A 17637-nucleotide genomic window follows, 5' to 3' on the forward strand; every position below is an offset into this window, starting at 1 on the left:
GTTCAGGCTACCTACCCTTATGGCAGGTAGTGCTTATACCCTTAATCCTGTCATTGCATCCTTGATCCCAACACCACACATCCTAGATCCAGCCACCTCTGAAAAGCATAGGGCTTTATGGGGAATCTAGATACAAGCCATAACATTGTGCCCCTGGCCCCTCAAAGATTCATGTATAAACTTTTATGCCAAAGGTTTTTAGTCTGTAGTTGCCAAAAACCTAGCAGTTTTTTTTTTATTTTATTTAAGGAGGAAAAAAAAAAAAAAACCAGAAAAAGGGTACAAGTTATATAGAATTTCAGAAAAAATAAACAGTAGGAAATCACTAGTTAATTACATATTGTCATCTTAGAAATAGTTGTTGAAGTTACAAAATTAAAGCATATAGAGGGGACTTTCAAACAGTGAGACTGCAAACAGTTTTGTTCAATGATCCAACAAAACTCAGTAATATGGTTATCTACCTTATACACTTAAATATATATGCAGTTATATCTTTTAGAGAACTTTCTTTTCCTTTCTTTTGTACAATGACAATTATACATTTTGGGTTTTATTACTCCCACAGTTCTTATTGCTTTTTTTTTTTGAAGAAAGTAAAACCAAATGTGACATACCAGGACAGAGTCAGTCAAATCAAAAGGATGGACATAATACATAATGTAAAAACAAAATACAAGGTGATCAACAATGGTTACCATAATGCCTCTTGTTATCTTAAAAAGAATTGCCTATATCATCAGTTATAATAAAATTAAACAAAACAGTAAAGAATAAGACCAATAAAACCAAAACATTGGAGACATTAGAGGACTTCAAAAGAAGATAACCAGAATGGGCGTCACAATGGGTCTTATTGTCTTCATAGTTGTTGCCTAGACTTTCAAACTTAGTACGATCTAGCATAACAGAATAGAGGAAAATCAGTCAAAACAAGATGGTGAGAGCAATACAGAGTTTCAAATCAAGTTAATAGGAAATCAAAGTGGGTTACTAGAATATATCCTGCTATTTTTTATTTATTTTTTCCCTTAATTAAAGGGATAAAAATGAAAAAGTAGATAATAAAAAGGAGATTGAGATAAAAAAGAGGGCATAACAACAAAACAGTGAAGGTCAAAACATAGCCATTTAAGCAAAATAGTGTTTCACCACAAGATAATCTCGACATAATAGTAGTTACCATAGTGTCTCTTCCCTTAAAATCTTTGGGTATAACTTCGTATACTGTAGCATCAAACATATCAAGACAATGTAAAACCATTCAAGAGAATGACAGTATTACAAGGTATTTAGAATCAACTAACAGAAAATGAACAATGGTTTCTGTATAATCTCCTTGTCTATACAAGTTTTTGTTTACATTATCATATATAATAAAATCCAATAAGATACAACACGTTAAAACCGATAGAGACAGACGAATAAAAGCTTGATGGGACTTCAAAACAAGAGGATATTAAGTCAGCACTACCTATTATGATGTCTTGTTTTCTCCAAAATGGCTGTTCCTACCATCCAACCTTCTCTGCCTCATTTCTGTTGAGCTTTTTTTCTGTCACTAGTTGTCAGTTTGTCCTCTTCATTTCGCTTTCTACTCCATTCATTGTGGCCGCTCTGCCACTGTTTCTGGAATCTTGGTATTTTTCATTTTTAGAATATCCTGCAGTAATCTCTGTAGAGTTGAATTGGTGGTTGCAAATTCCCCTAGTTCCTCTTTATCCTGGAAGCACCTTGTTTTTCCATCAATTTCTAGGGACAGTTGTGCAGGATATATCAATCTTGGCTGGAGGTTATTATCTTTCAAAGCTTGAATTATTTCCCCCACGCTCTTCATGATTTGATGGTTTGTGCCGAGAAGTCTGCTGTAATTCTGATGGGTGTTCCCTTGTAAGTGATCTGTTTCTTGTCTCTGATGGCTTTTAATATTCTGTTCTTATATTGGATTTCTGGAATTTTGATTATTATATGCCTTGGTGTTGGTTGTAGGTGGCTGGGGTCCTGTATGCCTCATACATCTGAGTATCTTTACCTTTTGCTAGATTAGGGAAATTCTCCTGGATTATTTCTGTGAATAGCTTTTGTAGTTCATTTGTTTGAGTCCCTACTTCTTCTTTTATGTTCTTAATTCTTAAGTTATAGATCCTCTTGTCATCTTCTAGTCTTTCTATTATTGCTGTTTGTTTTCTTGTTATTTTTAAGAAGTTTTTCATTTCGTGCGCCCACCTTACAAATCTGTCCTCCAGTTCTGATAATCTATCCTTAGTTTCTTTCAAGCTGTTATGCAGCTTTCAATAGAGTTTTTAGTTTCCTGGTAATCTCTGTGAACCTGCTTCATGTATTCTATGTTTTCTCTATTTTCTCCCTCAAACAATTTTCCCCTTTTTTTCTGTTCTTCCATTCCACCATCTGTTTTTTCTTGGGTGGTGCTTAGCATTTCTCTAAATATTCTACTTATTTCTTGCTTTATTTCATTAAATACTTCATTTTTGAACTTGTCTATGAGGCTCCGGAGATACCGTTTTATATCTATAGGTGCCGTGTGTGATATTGCATGTTTTCTGTCTTCATTCTCTTTTGCTTTTACCTTTCCTGGATCAGTGTTCTCAGGATTGGGGACTGAGGAGTCTTTCTTGTTGCTCCCTTTTCCCATACTTTTTGTTCCTTCCATACAATCGTATGTAGGAGGCTCATTTTTTTTTTTTTTTTTCTCTTTGTCTGTTACAGTTTGTTTGAATCCGCTGGCTAGGTGTTCCCGCCCACTGCAGTGTACTAGGGAGACACCAACCTGGGCAGCCTCTGCTGGGCCCGCCCCTCCAGGTCAACCTACTGAATGCTTCACTGCTAGGGTGTACCACCAGGCACAGGGACCTGATTTGGCTAGCCTACAGGATCTTAGTCCGTGGTGTCACCAGGCCAAGCGCTCCCCACCACTCCCGCTTGAGAGGGGAATATGTGACTAAAGTCACTGCAGGGCTGTGTTCCCGCTAGTCTGCCCATTCCCAGAATGTCCTCCGTTGGAGCCTCCTAGTCTATGAAAGGGTCCCCATTTCACTCACTGCAGGTCGAGCCAGTCCCGCTCTCAACGCCGTTTGGGCGGATTCCCGCTCTCAGAGCTTTTGCGCGCCTCTCTCCCTGCCATGCAGATTGGGACGCAGTATCGGCAGCAGGAAATTCAAATCATGGCTTCCAATGGCCCAGGATCCAGCTTCTGCGCACTGAGATTTTATCTGTTCCTGTTATAGCATCAGGATTGCATTTCCAGTTGGTTTCTCTCAGCTTACTTTGTTCCTGGGTCAGCAAGGTACATCTCCCCTCGCGTAGGACTCCTCACATGGCACTGCTCCTGGATTCTAAACTGGTAATCTCAGAGAGCCTCCGTGGCTGCTGATATTTGTCCGCCATGTTCTCCCGGAAGTCAACCTAGCAGTTTCAGCATTGCTGTAAAGTCCAAGTTCCAAGTCTCCTCTGAGATTTAAGGCAGACTCTTAGCTGAGAGCCTCTGTATGAATGAAAAGAAAGTTAAATACTTCCAGCATTCAATGGTACAAAATAAACATTCCCATACCAAAAGGCACAAATAGGGGAACACAAAGGAATGGGACCAAAGCAAGTCCAAAACCCAGCAAGGCAAATGTTAATTCCTGTAGTCCCTTGTCTAGCATCTGAGCCAATCGGTGGCAAGATGTGAAATCCAAGGGGCTTGTTTGGCTCTCGTAGTGATGGCTTCCATTGTTTTTCTCTTGGGCTGGCCCTGTTCCCTCCTTGCAATTTTCTTCAGACAGTCTATGTTCCTGGCTTTTTCAAACTTCTAGGGTCTCCACTGCACCTTTGATTTTACACTCCCAGCTTCACACATTGCTCTCTCAGGGACACACTGCCTGGCCTTCCAGGCCTTCTGAAATCTGGAAGGAAAGCTTCCTGATCCTATAGCTCTTGCATCCTGCATGCACTAAGACCAGCAATACTTGGATGATGCCAAGATCTGCTGCCAGATGGAGCATTAGCCAGGATTCCTTCTCTCTTGGCTGTAGAGGTCCAGTGCTTATGCATGAAATCTCAAGAAGAATTTTCCTAGGCTAGTGCTATTCTGGAACATGGTGCTCTGGGGCTGTCTTCTCAAAACAAAATCTTTCACTTATGCAATTTTGAGGCTGCAAAGGGTGGAGTCCTGCTGGTTCTTGTGCTGTCCTCAGACCATCTTTTTTATTAGTTTTTTCTGAAATACTGACTTTTTCTTCTAGTCTTTTCAGTGACCAATTTCTCCCCTGTTCCATCTTTACAGGTTGCATCTTTACTGATGTTTCTTTTATAGTCAAACTAAAAACATTTTGATTCATTTTTCCCGGTTCTTTGCTCTTGATTCTCAAACATAGATCAGGCTAAAAGTCCCTCAAAAGTATCCATGCCATGACTCAACATTAGACTACCTTGAAATATCTTTTGCCAGTCTCATTAGCGTGCCACCCTTAGTCTCAGGCAAAGTCTCTGAATGTGAGCAAAATGCAGACAAACTTTTACCAAGGGAATCCAACAACCAATGCCGGACTTCTTCCCCCCCGAAACCTGAGCCTGGTCTTTACCAGCAGGATTCTGTCAGCCTTCTGGTCTTCTAAGCTCTGACCAGCACCTCACATACAGTGTGGCTTCAGGCTTGCCAGGGCTGCCTTTTCAGTGGACATTTCTGAGCCCTTCCAAACTTTTTCTACAGGCAAGCTCCAAAGGCTCCTGAGTGACATGGCCAGGCACAGTCATGTCAGTCACCCTGATACCAAATTCTGTCTTACTTACTGTTCCTTATTGCTGAGACAAATATCCAACACCCAAAAGTTGGAGGAAAGGTTTATTTGGCTTACAGTTTGAGAGGTTTCAGTTCATAGTTGGCTGACTCTAGGACAGAGTGGCATGGTAGAAGGGCATCACAAAGGAGAAATAGTTTATGGCAAGCAGATGATAGCAAAAGCAAGCAAGTGACCAACCTCTTTTTGTCCCTTATATCTTATCCAGGATATCTGTGACTAGGTGAGTCTTGGGGGAATAAAAGCCGTAACACTCAGTATTTATTAAAAGTGACTGAATGTATCTTTCTTTTTACTCTTTGTTTTTTAATATTACTTTTACATTTTTCCTATATGTTTTTTTGCGTTTCTTTTTTATTATCACCTCTGAGGGACTGTTACAGTTTGTGTCTAGATGTCCCCCCCAAAAGCCTCATTTAGTTTTAGATGAGGCTTTTACAGAGGCAGCTGAATCCAGAGTGTGTGATTAATTCATAAGTCAGTGCTGGAATTAAGGTTGGCTGATTGCTGGATCAGTTCACTGACTGAATTGGCACAGCCCTAATCTCAACAATCTAAATAAGATCAAAGGGGCAGAAATAGGCTTGTTTCCCCATTTTTTGCACTCACATGTTCTTGCTGTCTTCTGCCATGAACTGTTGTCCTTTTGCCATGTGCTACCTGCCTCAGCTGACCGATTATGGATTGAAAGCTCTACAAACTGAATAAGCCTTTCCTTTTTAACTTTGGGTGTTGGGTGTTTTGTCCTAGTAGTAAGAGGAAATTAGCTAAGACAGTTTGGTACCAGAGGAGTAGGGTCATTGCTGTGACTATACCTGACTATGTGGTTCAAGAGCCTTTGAAAATGACTTGTGGAATTGGAAAGATTCGGAGATGCTGGCTGAAAAAATACAGCTGGGATGCCTTAGGATGTTCTGTATGGGAAGTTCTGGTCAGAACTCAGAGACCAGAAGACTGATAGAAATCCTGTAGTAAAGATCAAGGTTTCTGCTGGGAAGAAGGTTTGCATTGGCTGCTGAACTTCTGATGATGTATGTTACGGTTTGGCAGGAATTGGTGTGCATTTTGCTTGTCTTAGAGATATTTTCTGAGTGGCACAAAAACGTCAATGCAGTCTGCTGTTGGGACAGTTACATGGTAACTATTGAGCACTTTTGGTCAGATCTGTGTTCAAAATTAAGAGTTAAGCTGGCAGGGTGATTTGAAGCATTTGGCCAGAGGGAGACTCTAGTAGAGCTGTGCATTGCATGGATGAAACAGGAGAATATGATTATTGAGAAGGAACAGGGCAATGAAAAATGACTTAAGGCTTTTGACCAGAAGGGAAGAATGTATTTGAAATGCAGGAGGGCCCTCTCTTAGTGTTGCCATGCCCTATTGATAAAGTTAATGGGAGGCAAGGATTGCAATAGTGTAGAAAGAGAGCTGGAGGGGAGGAGGTGTGCTGTTGTTTCTGGAGAAGCTTGTTGCACTGGTTTTGCTGGTATGAACTCAGCTGTTCTCATCTGAGGAACTCACGTCCTCATCCCCTCATCCTCGTCCTGGCTGTCACTGAGGATAACTATGGTTCTCTTTGGGGGAGCTCTGGTCCTTACTTTGTCTGGTGCCAATGCAGATCCTTCACCTTGATGGCACAGATCCTTCACTCTGCTGGCACAGGCTAGCTTCCATCACTTTGGGCCTTCCCAGAGCAGATCCTTAAGAAAGACTTGGATGAGACATTGTTGTGGGCTGTAGGCCTCCAGCTGGACTTGTGGACAATGCCATGGGCTGTAGGTCTTCTGCTGGACTCATGCAGGACATTGCCATGGGATTCAGGCCCATAGCCAGATTGTTTGGGTCTGTAGTGTGTGGACAGATCTCCCAACAGTCTCTTTCATTTGACTCTTTGGGCGAATATTATAAAATAATGTAAATTATGTGTCTTGTGTTAAATCTTTTCCTTTATAGACCCTGACTACAACAGGGATTGAAATCATACCTGTTTTCTTCACTAATCTAATATCCGGCTGAGAAATTTATTAAAATAGTATTGCTCATAAAAATATGGCCTTGGAAATGTAGAACTGTAGAAAGAAAATAAATAAGAGTAATACAAGAAAATATAATTTTCATTCTGTTTAGAACGTAAAGCCAACCTAGAAAATTTAAACCAGTTAGGCTTTTCTTCAGCCTCCTATTTAGGTAGTGTGGCCAAAGCAGTATTTATTTTTCATGAGAATAAAAATATAGAAACTTTAAATGTTTATGACTGATCTTTTAAACCTTTTATGAAGAAGACATTTTTAAATTAATATCTGATATTTGTTACTCCATTCTTTTTATAACTGCTTATTTCATTTAAGTCATTATGCTGGACTGAGGATGTAGTTCAGAGTTAAGAGTGTACTCAACATGCTCAAGCCCCTGGGTTTTATCTCCAGAACAAAAAACAAACTAAAAAAACCTTAAAAGTGTTCATGTGAAGGATTTCCATACTTTTATATATTAAGTGCTAAAATTTTAATAAAAGCATTTTATATCCCTGATATGTTTCTTGAAAAATAGTATTGCTTATCAGTGTTTGTTTCAGTTTTGATGCTTCAGATTTCTTTAGAACTGGGTTCTGGTAAGCAGTCAAAGTTTTAAGCAATAATTTAAGAGTTAAGAGACATCTTTGTGTGTGTATGTGTGCATGCATGCTGTGAAATGAGTCCTGGACTTCTTAAATGCAAAGTGCATATTCTTAAATGCTAAGTATGTACACTGAGTTACATCTTAGCTCCTAGAGGCATTATACTTTTGAATGTCACTATTTACTTCTTGTATAAAGCCAAATGATACCATGGCTGGTTTAATCAGTAGATAATGGAGTTTGTTAAATAACGAACTTCATAGAGATTATCTAGTGTTAATCATATCTTTCCCTACTCTTGTTTCATCTACAAGTTTAAAAAAATCTATCTGTAAATTCTCCCAGGATATCTGTAGAAGTATGCAGAAACAAGATGACTATAATTCCACCCCAGTATCCTTGGCTTCCTACCAGGGCTCATATTTCTCTTTAAGGACAGTTTCCTCTGGTCTCTTTTTGTCCCAAAGTGTTGCATTAAGATGGTGGAAGAAGGGGGCTGGGGATTTAGCTCAGTGGCATAAAGCGCCTGCCTTGCAAGCAGGCAGTCATGAGTTCGATCCCTGGTACCTATAAAAAAAAAACAAAAAAGACAAAAAAAAAAAAAAAAAGATGGTGGAAGAAGGGCTAATCTTGCACTGGTTCATTTTCTCTGCCTCAGGAGAAGGGGGAGTTCTAATAATTGGCTAACTATAATACATTTTTGGGGAGACCAACTTAATACCATTATTTCAGCAGTATTATGACAGAATTATTTTTTAACATATCTCAAGTTAGGAAAGTGGGAAATATCTGTTTTCAATCATTGCTATCCTATGATTTTTGGTGGGAGGGGTTATAAAGTAGCTGTCATTCCTGTGTATCACAAACTTACATGTATTCCTGATTTAGTATCGTTCCAGGACTATGACATTTCAGTCAATAAGGGTAATTTAAAGACTTATTGAAGAAAGAACATGAGTTCTTGTTTTTGAAAAATCTTTTAATGCTTGGGCTAAGATTAAGAAAGTATTTGTATAATAATTTGCAAAATGGGAGTTGGCAGTTTTCAAGAAAATCTTGGAGACAATAGTGGATTGCTCTTCCAGGAACACATTCACCAGAGCTTTTAGTTGCTCGAGGGCATATTATGTGGGAACACAAATTAGATAACTTGGAGTCAAAAAGTGATTTAGGGATAGAAGACATAGCATAGTGTGTGCTTTTCTAATATACATGAGGTCCTGGGCTTAATCTCCAGTACTAAAAATAGTAATTCAGAAGAGTAGAAATTAAATATGAAGGTGTGTTTAATTTTCCAGGTATTCACAGAAATTATAGATATAGAGTAGTAATTTGTGTTTAAATCTGTTCAGAAGAATCGTTTCCAAAGAGTTAACAAAACTTCTAGATGATAAAGTATTGGCATTTTGCAAATAGTGTTTTTACCTAGTGGATAAAAGTGTATCTCAAAGGCATCCTAAATGGACAAAAACTGAAAGCTTTCACTTTAAAATTAGGAACAAGACAAGGATGTCCACTCCTATTCAACACAGTTGCAAAACATTAGCCAGAGCAATTAGACAAGAGAGAAATAAAAGGAATAAGTATATAAAAGGAAGAAATTATCGTTATTCACAGATGACATGATACGTTACATAGAAGGCTGAAAAAACTCCGAAAGAGTTAGTAGGCAAATTTAGCAGCATAGTTAGATACAAAGTCAGCAGTCAAAAATCAATAGTGTTCCTGTATGCAAACAATAAATTCACTGAGAGATTAAACAAATAACATCTTTCATGATAGAATCTAAAAAATCAAATACTTATGAATCTAACAAAGGATATAAAAGATCTGTATAGTGAACATGGATTGCAAAGGAGTACTCTGCAAAGGAGTTTCAAGAGGTTATGAGAAAATGGAAAGATATTCCTTGCTCATGGGTAGGAAGAACCAACATTGTGAAAGTGGCTATACTCCCAAAACTGTTATATAGGTTTAATGCAATTCTGTTCAAAATACCGTTAGTATACCTCAGATACTTGGAGGAAGCATTCCTAAAATTCATTTGGAATCAGGAGACCTAGAATAACAAAGGCATCCTGGGTGACAAAGGCAAGGCAGGAGGCATCACAATCCCTGATGTGAAGTTATACTGTAAAGCTTCTCTGATAAAATCAGCATGGTACTGGCAAGAAAACAGACCTGAGGATTAGTGGAACAGATTAGAAGCTGCAGACACAACTACAAAGACACTCAGCCGTCTTTGACCAAAGGGCCAAACATGTTCACTAGAAGAAAGATAGCCTCTTTAATTAATGGTGCTGGAGAAATTGGTTTTCTATCTGCCAAAGACTAAGACTAGACGCATGTCTATCACCATGTGCTAAGCTAAAGTCAAGTGCATCAAACATATGTATATTAAGTCAGAAATGCTAAATATACTAGAGGAAAAACTAGGTAGAAAATTTGAAGACAGGAGTAGGCAGAGAGTTCATGAACAAAACCCAAACTGCACAGGAAGTATTTCAGAGAATCAACAACTGGACTCTCTTACTAAAACATTTTTTGCACATCGAAAGAAATCACCAACAGAATGAAATAAAAACCCATATGGTGGCAAAAACAATTTAGCCAACTGTCCCTCTGAGAAGAGACTTCTGTCTAGAATATATAAAGAATCGAAAACAATCAGGCCCCCAAAACTCAAAGACCCAATAAAAAAATGGGCATCTAAGATGAATACACGTCTCAGATGAAGTAATACAAATGGCAAATAAATATATGAAAAAAGTTCAACACTGTTGATCATTCGCGAAATGCAGATTAAAACAACACTGAGATTTCTTCTCATCCCAGAAAAAAATGGTTATCATCAAGAAGTCTCCCAGTAACAAATTCAGAGGGGCTGTGAGGAAAAAAGAACCCTTCTGCACTGTTGAGGGAGTGTAGACTGGTTCAACCCCTGTGGATATCAGTGTAGAGATTCATTAAAAAAAAACTCTAGGATTGGAGGTATGGATCGATTCAATCTAGCTATTCCTCTTGTGGGTATTTTTACAGGAGAATTAAAAACATCATACCACAATGGTACATGTGCACCTATGTGTATTGCAGTGCAATTTATTTTTTATTTTTTATTTATTTTTTTACCCCATTCTATTCTGTGGGATGCAGTGCAATTTATAATAGCTGAATCTTGCAAACAACCCAAATGCCCATCAACCATGGAATGAATAAAAATGATGGATTTTTATACAGTGGAATACTAAGAGATAAAGAAGGGTAAAGTTGAGGCTTTTATCGGTAAATGGATGTAACTCGAGACCATACTCATAAGTGAAATAAACCAGACTTCTATGTGTAAAAAATTGTGTTGTCTCCCTAGTGTAAAAACTGAAAGAGTAAATAAGATCCAACATGTATAATTGCTATTGTGAAAGGGGAAGAAACTGCTCAAAAGGAAAGAACATCTGGGATGGGCAGAAGGAGAAAAGGGAAAAGATTATATGTATACATGGTAGGTAATTACTAGTAATCTTGGTTTATCAGAATGGTTTAGTAATCTTGGTTCATCAGAATGGTTTGTGCTTTCATTCTTTGATGATTTTTGCATGCCTATACCTTGTAATCTGAGCAACTACTTTGAAGATAACAACATGCAATGTATTAACCATTGCTAATCTCCCTATTTGTTTTGAAATTCTATGTGATCAGTTTTATTTTTTTTTAATTTTTAAAAATTAAGATGTAGGCTTTTAAAGTTTATTGAAGCATTATTACTTTAAAAGTTTAATATTTTTTCTTTTTAAGGTCATAGTACAGTATTGTTGAAGTTATGTATGTAATATCTAAAAGTCTTTCATTTGTAATTAATGGATTGATGAGAAGTTATTTAACCAAAAACAGAAAATTTAAAGTTGAATTACTAAGAGCAAGGGAAAAATGCCAAAACTGATGGAAATATCAGAAGACTGGAAAAGGTGTAGAAGTGTAACTTAACCCTTTAAAGGCCCTTTCCTGGGCCTGAAATCAAATTGACGTAAGATTAGCAGGAGCGGGGTGGGGTGGGGGGAATTTAGCTCAGGGATGTTAAATGCCTTCCTGGCAAGTGTGAGGATGCCTGGTACAAAAAAAAAAGATTAGCAGGAGGAAAGCATATGGATTCAGGGGTTTGTGTATGTGCATGTGTGTCTGTGTATGTGTGTGTGCATGTGTCCTCAGAAGGAGCTAGACCCAAGGAAATGATAGAATCCGTATTCCTGGATATTAAGTTGAACAAAGAGAAGCAGTTATGGAAAAGTAGATAAACTGTGTGGGAGACTAAAGGAAGATAAAAATTGTTTTCATAACTTATGTTTGTATAGAATTCTCCAGATGATGACTTCAAAAAATGTTTCTTTTCTTTGATACAAGGAGGACATCTTTCTCCTGGGATTTTTTTTTTATCCTTTTAAATGTCCTTTTGTGAGGAAGGAAAGAGGAAGATGAAAATGTTCTCTTTGCGTCTAAGCTCAAAGTAATCCTTATGTTAAAGAGGGATAGTTAGAGTACTCTTCAAGGGCAGATGGAAAGAACCAAAACAAACAAAAAGGCTTTTCAGAAATACCCTTGGAGATAAATCCTAATGTGTCTCACTAGTTACAGGTCTGGGGGAAGCTTTTTTACCATCCAAGTTAATTTATATTCACCCAATAGTGCTAATAAAATATCATGGCATTCTTTTGAGGATTAAATAATAGTAATAATTACACTATATTTTGAATAATATATACCAGACCTGAAATACTTTAGGTGTATTTTATCTTTTGGCAAACATTAATTCTCACAAACTTTTTCTTTTGCCTTCTTTCACTCTGTAATATGTACTTAATGTTCTGGGTCTTTTCATATCTTGACAGCTTATTTCTTTTCAGGGCTGAACAATATCCCATTAAGTAAATATTACAGAGTGAAAGAAGGCAAAAGAAAAACGTTTGCATATTTTATGATTCAAGTCTTTGACATTCTGGACAAGGCAAACAAAACCAAGGAGGCAGTAAAAAGTTAAGTGTTTGCCAGGAAGTGGGGAAGGGAGTGGTGAGGGGGCCAGGCGCAGAGGGCAGGCAGCTTCTGTATTGCATGATAATGCCCTGGCAGCCACCTGTTGAAACCCCCAGGAATGTGCAGCACCAACTGTGAGCCTGGGTGTGGACTGTGGACTTAGAGTGTTAATGGTGTGTCCATGTGGCCTCACGTGGCCTGCTGGTAGTGGGGGAGATTTTGCATGTGTGCGAGCAAGAGTATGAGGGAACACAGTGCTTTCTGTTCAGTTCTTCCATGATGTGAAAAGTGCTGTAACAGTCATTTGGTAAAATAAAATACATATCTTAAGTGTGATATTTCTGATATTCTTTGTAGGCTCAAAACAAGGAGACCAATGTTTTAGCTGCTGCAAAGGTGATTGACACCAAGTCTGAGGAAGAGCTTGAAGATTACATGGTTGAGATTGATATATTAGCATCTTGTGATCACCCGAACATAGTCAAGCTTCTAGATGCTTTCTATTATGAGAACAACCTCTGGGTGAGTGTTCGCTGTTTTCGGTGGGGTAGGTTGGGAAAGCCCATTTTATGTGTTACCTTTTCTGTCTGCGTAGTTATGTGGATGAGGCTTGTTTGCCTACAAAGACATCATTAATAGCACAGTCATCCTCAGCTTCAGAGCGTACATAACGTGTTCACGTAAGTTTCAGGTTATGCCAGTTTAATTGTGATTGTTAGCCATTAAATCCTGGTGAAAAAAATTGGTTAAGAATATTAAATAGTACATTTCTCAAGATAATGAAATTAGTTATACTTGTTTGTAATTTAACTTTAATTTTTTTAAGATTCATTTTAAACTATTTATATTTTTTAACCTAAAATTTTTGTAAATGATATAATAAACTCTAAAATATGTTAATGTTAAACGTTTATATATTACCAGGTTCAACTTTAGTGCATGGTGGCTAAGTTGTATGTATCAATTTTGTTTGTTTTTAGGAAAATAGGCACAAATAGATACAGAAATAAAATGTTACTATTCATTATGATTACTAGCCAGTCACTTGTTTTATACTAACTTAGTTTAATCAAGAGAGCTTTTAAAAATGAAGTTTTAGTTTTTCTCCTTGAAGCAGCAGCAGCAAAGGAGCATAAAGAATGTCGCACTGGAAATCCAGATGAATAAGCACCTCCAAAAATACTTTTCAAATAGTATTAATTTGAAAGAAATTTGTAGTTGGCAAACATTCTTGTATTGTTAGAGTGAGGCTAAAAAGCATAGAGAGTTACACAATTTCTTAAAATGCTATTTTTAAAAAGTTACTTACTGTTGTGGTAACTTTTAAGATACTGTAGTTGTTCAATGTTCTAGTGCAATAGTTCCAAAGATTATAAGGAAAATATTCTTAGACAATTTGATAAATCTTCACTCAGGGCTACTGAAATATAAAACTTTAGATTACTGTTTAATAGGAGACATATTAATAAAAACCACAATAAACATAAGATTATAATTGAATAAGAATTAGAATTGATAAGGGTTAAAGAGGAAAGGTATATGGTGTTTTATCTTGCACAGGGTCAAGAAAAGCACCCATTAACAATGATAATTGAGTTAGAATCTGAAGCTCTCTTTCTTTTTGAAACTAAAGTCTTTATATATTTTCAGGATTTACCTTTTATTTTTGTGTGTGTACTGAGGATTAAACCCAAAGCTTGCACATTAGGTAGGCAAGCACTTTACCACTGAGCTGTGGTGCTAAACCCTTGTTTCATTTTTTGAGACAGGGCCTCTCTGAGTTACCTAGGCTGGGCTTAAGCCTTGGATCCTCTTGCCTCGGCTTCATGAGTAGCTAGGATTATAGGCATGTTCTACTATACCCAGAGGAATCTATTACTAGCAAAGTTAATATTTTTTACCACTTAAATTGTAGCAGTTACCTTAAAAGGAGAGTAATGAATTCTTTGAGTAGTGACAAAATAGATTATAATACAGTACTAAATAAAAATTTTGTATCTGGTAATTTTAGAGGGCACTAAAAGTGTTCCTAAGTAAAGATGTACATGCTTTCAAAATGTGTTTTCTTTGGTATTTCTTAAATGTTTATCTTTTAAAACCGGTAACTCTTGACAGAGAAACTCTTTAATATTTAGTATAATATTGTTTCCATGACCTAAACCATTTGATAGCTATTTTTTATTGTTTTTGATAAACCGAAAAAGAATTTTGAAACTCTATATAATATAATTTTCAGACAAATGCTTTTTTTTATTTGTATGCAGATCCTCATTGAATTTTGTGCAGGTGGAGCAGTAGATGCTGTGATGCTTGGTAAATACTTTTTTATTCTTTATGTTTATATCTTAAATTTAAAAAGATTTCAACTCTCTCTCTCTCTCTCTCTCTCTCTATATATATATATATATATATATATATATATATAATTGTTGGGTGAAGTTCAATAAATTAAAAATCAATTTAATTATATTTTAAAATTCTTGGATAATATAATACAATTCAAAAATTAAACTGAGCGGCTGGGGGGTTAGCTCAGCAGCGTAAGTGCCTGCTTGGCAAAGGTGAGGTCATGAGTTCGATCCCCGGCACCCCCCACCCAAATTAAACTGAGATGTGGAGTATTATGTCACTATTCTTTGTAGATACTTAGTTCTAAAATAAATTCACTGTATATTTGACAAGACCACATTTGACATGGGACAAGACTGCAGTATGGTATAGATTGGACTGTATAAACGTGATGGTATGCTTTCCTTGTGTAAGAATGCAGTTTTTTTTTTACTTTGTTGTTGTAGAACTGGAGAGACCTTTAACTGAGTCCCAAATACAAGTAGTTTGCAAGCAGACTTTAGAGGCACTGAATTATTTACATGATAATAAAATCATCCACAGAGACCTCAAAGCTGGCAACATTCTCTTTACCTTAGATGGAGATATTAAGTTGGGTAAGTTATTCACCTAAAAAGTTATTTGAATTTGTGCTCTGAGATTCCCCCCTATACGTATGTGACTTACTGTTGTTTTATTACTAAATATGTAAAACATGGAGAATTCTTCTCTGCTAAGTTTTTAAATACTTCCTTGGATACTCATTAACTTCCAGAATTCCTAGGTATGGACACTAAAGACAATTTTAAAAAACAAAAGAGGGTAGATTTTTATTTTCAAAAGGGCAAATTTTTAAAAGTGTGGGTAAAATTTTTTTCTTAAACTTTTCTGTATAGACTATACAAATATTTTGCTTTTTAGAATATAGTATAGTTTACTCATTTTTTTTTTTTTCTTGGAGGTGGTGCTGGAACTGAGGTTTGAATCCAGGGCCTTTCCACCAAACTGTATCCCCAACCTTTTGTGATAGGATCTCACTAAGTCACTGAGGATACCCAGGCTAAACTTTTAATTTGCAATCTTCCTGTCTTTCAGCCTTCCAGAGGGCTGGGATTAGAGACATGTGCTACCATGCCTGGTTTCAGTTTTATCTTGATTTTCAGAATTTGTGTCTAGCAGGTCTTTTTCTGTTTTATGCTTTGTTGGTGTGGTACGTTTGGGTAAACTAGCAAAGTATCTTTATGTTTGAAAAGATATCTAAAGTAAGTATAAAGACTAGCATTTTAATTTTTTTACTCCAAAGGAATAAATGATTAACTTTCCATAAGAAAAATGAGATACAGATTTTAGATTAGGGATTAATTAATATATGTGTGCATACACACATATACATGCAGAAGGAAGAGCTATATCCCTGTTTAAATATACCCAAGATATGAAATCAAAGAATCTAGTGATGAAGTCTGAGTTTGTGTATTTTGGAAGGATATTAAAAAGACAATATATTCAAAGATCATAGTGGTATCAATGATTATAATCATTTTACTTTATCATGACATTTAAACAAGTGATAAATTTTATCCTTTTTAATTGTGACAAGTAGATACAGAAAGCCACACCAAAAAACTGTATACTTAAATGACTTTCTAGCTTTATAGACAAGAGCTTTAAAATCAACACCTAGAATTAAGAAATCAAACATTGTCAGCCACCTGTATGTTCTTCCATGTGACCATCTCAGTCACCCTTTCCTTGTCCACACTCTTGGCTTTTATAATAATCACTTCCTTTTGTTTTTTTATGACTCAGTTATCCTGTGTTTAACACCCTGTGTCCGGATGTTAAAGTTTAAACTTGCCCAAATATAAATTTTGTTTTTTCTTTATAATTTATAGGTTCTATCTCAATCCTTTTCTTTATGATATATATTCCTCTGGAGGCAATATTGTCTCCAAGGGACCAATAGTTGATTCTTTGGGGGTAAAAAAATACTACATATTACAGTAGTTTGTGACCTCTCCTTGAAGGCCCATGGTATAGTTACAGTATATCTCTGATATTAAAATTTGATGGGTGCAGGAGTGAGTAGGAAAAATTGTCTGCAATTAACACCCTCCTTAGGAGGGTATTGTTGAAAGGAAGATGGAAAACATTGATCCATGCATGTAGGCCAGGTGAACCTCTTAGAGATGAGTGCCTAGACTGCAAACCAAAACCTACTTATTTATTACAAAGCACCAACACTGCAATTAAACCTAAATACGGAGGTTTTAGTTTAGAACAAACAATTCAGCTGGGCATGGTGGCACATGCCTGTAATCCCAGCACTTGGGTGGCTAAGGCAGGAGGATTCCCTGGGCTATGTAGTGAGTTCGAGGCCAGCGTGAAATACACAGCAACACTTTGTGTCATTAAAAAAAGAAAAAACAACTCATATTAACACCTTTTGTCCTAAAAAACAAACAAATACATACACACACACACACACACACACACACACACACACACACACATACACACACTCTGTAGGTTTACCACCACTGATCTGAGGCTGTTTCCTGTAGCATGTTCCTTTATCTATTTTGCATTCTCACAATGATTTCAGTAATTTCCTCTTTATTTTCTTTAAATTGGCAGATGAATCCAAAGGCATGGTAGTCTCAAATCTGATCCTTAGCCAAGATGAAATGATTTTTGAGTTCTTTCATCAAGAAGTACACAATACCTACTTTTTATTCTTTCTTTTGTTTTACATATTACAAACAAGTCCAGCTATAAAGCAAAATTAAATTTATCCAGTCACTTGTCATTTTTAAATTTTGATAATTTTGATGTAATCATTTTATTTTCATTTATTATTATAAATTAACTAGTTAT

At 36.6% G+C, this 17637-nt stretch overlaps 1 protein-coding gene across 2 annotated transcripts in view; it reads left to right on the top strand.

Moving 5' to 3' along the window:
• Positions 1–17637, top strand: part of Slk (STE20 like kinase) — a 60737-nt gene that overhangs the window by 16130 nt on the left and 26970 nt on the right. For both annotated transcript variants that reach the window (NM_001173020.2, XM_023567245.2), the window contains 3 exon segments: positions 12790–12954; positions 14697–14745; positions 15228–15377. In NM_001173020.2, the coding sequence (NP_001166491.2) occupies positions 12790–12954; positions 14697–14745; positions 15228–15377 (364 nt within the window).

Source organism: Cavia porcellus, unplaced genomic scaffold (assembly GCF_034190915.1).
Source record: "Cavia porcellus strain 051 isolate PalLab524CR breed Dunkin Hartley unplaced genomic scaffold, mCavPor4.1 scaffold_2, whole genome shotgun sequence".
Lineage (NCBI taxonomy): Eukaryota > Metazoa > Chordata > Mammalia > Rodentia > Caviidae > Cavia > Cavia porcellus.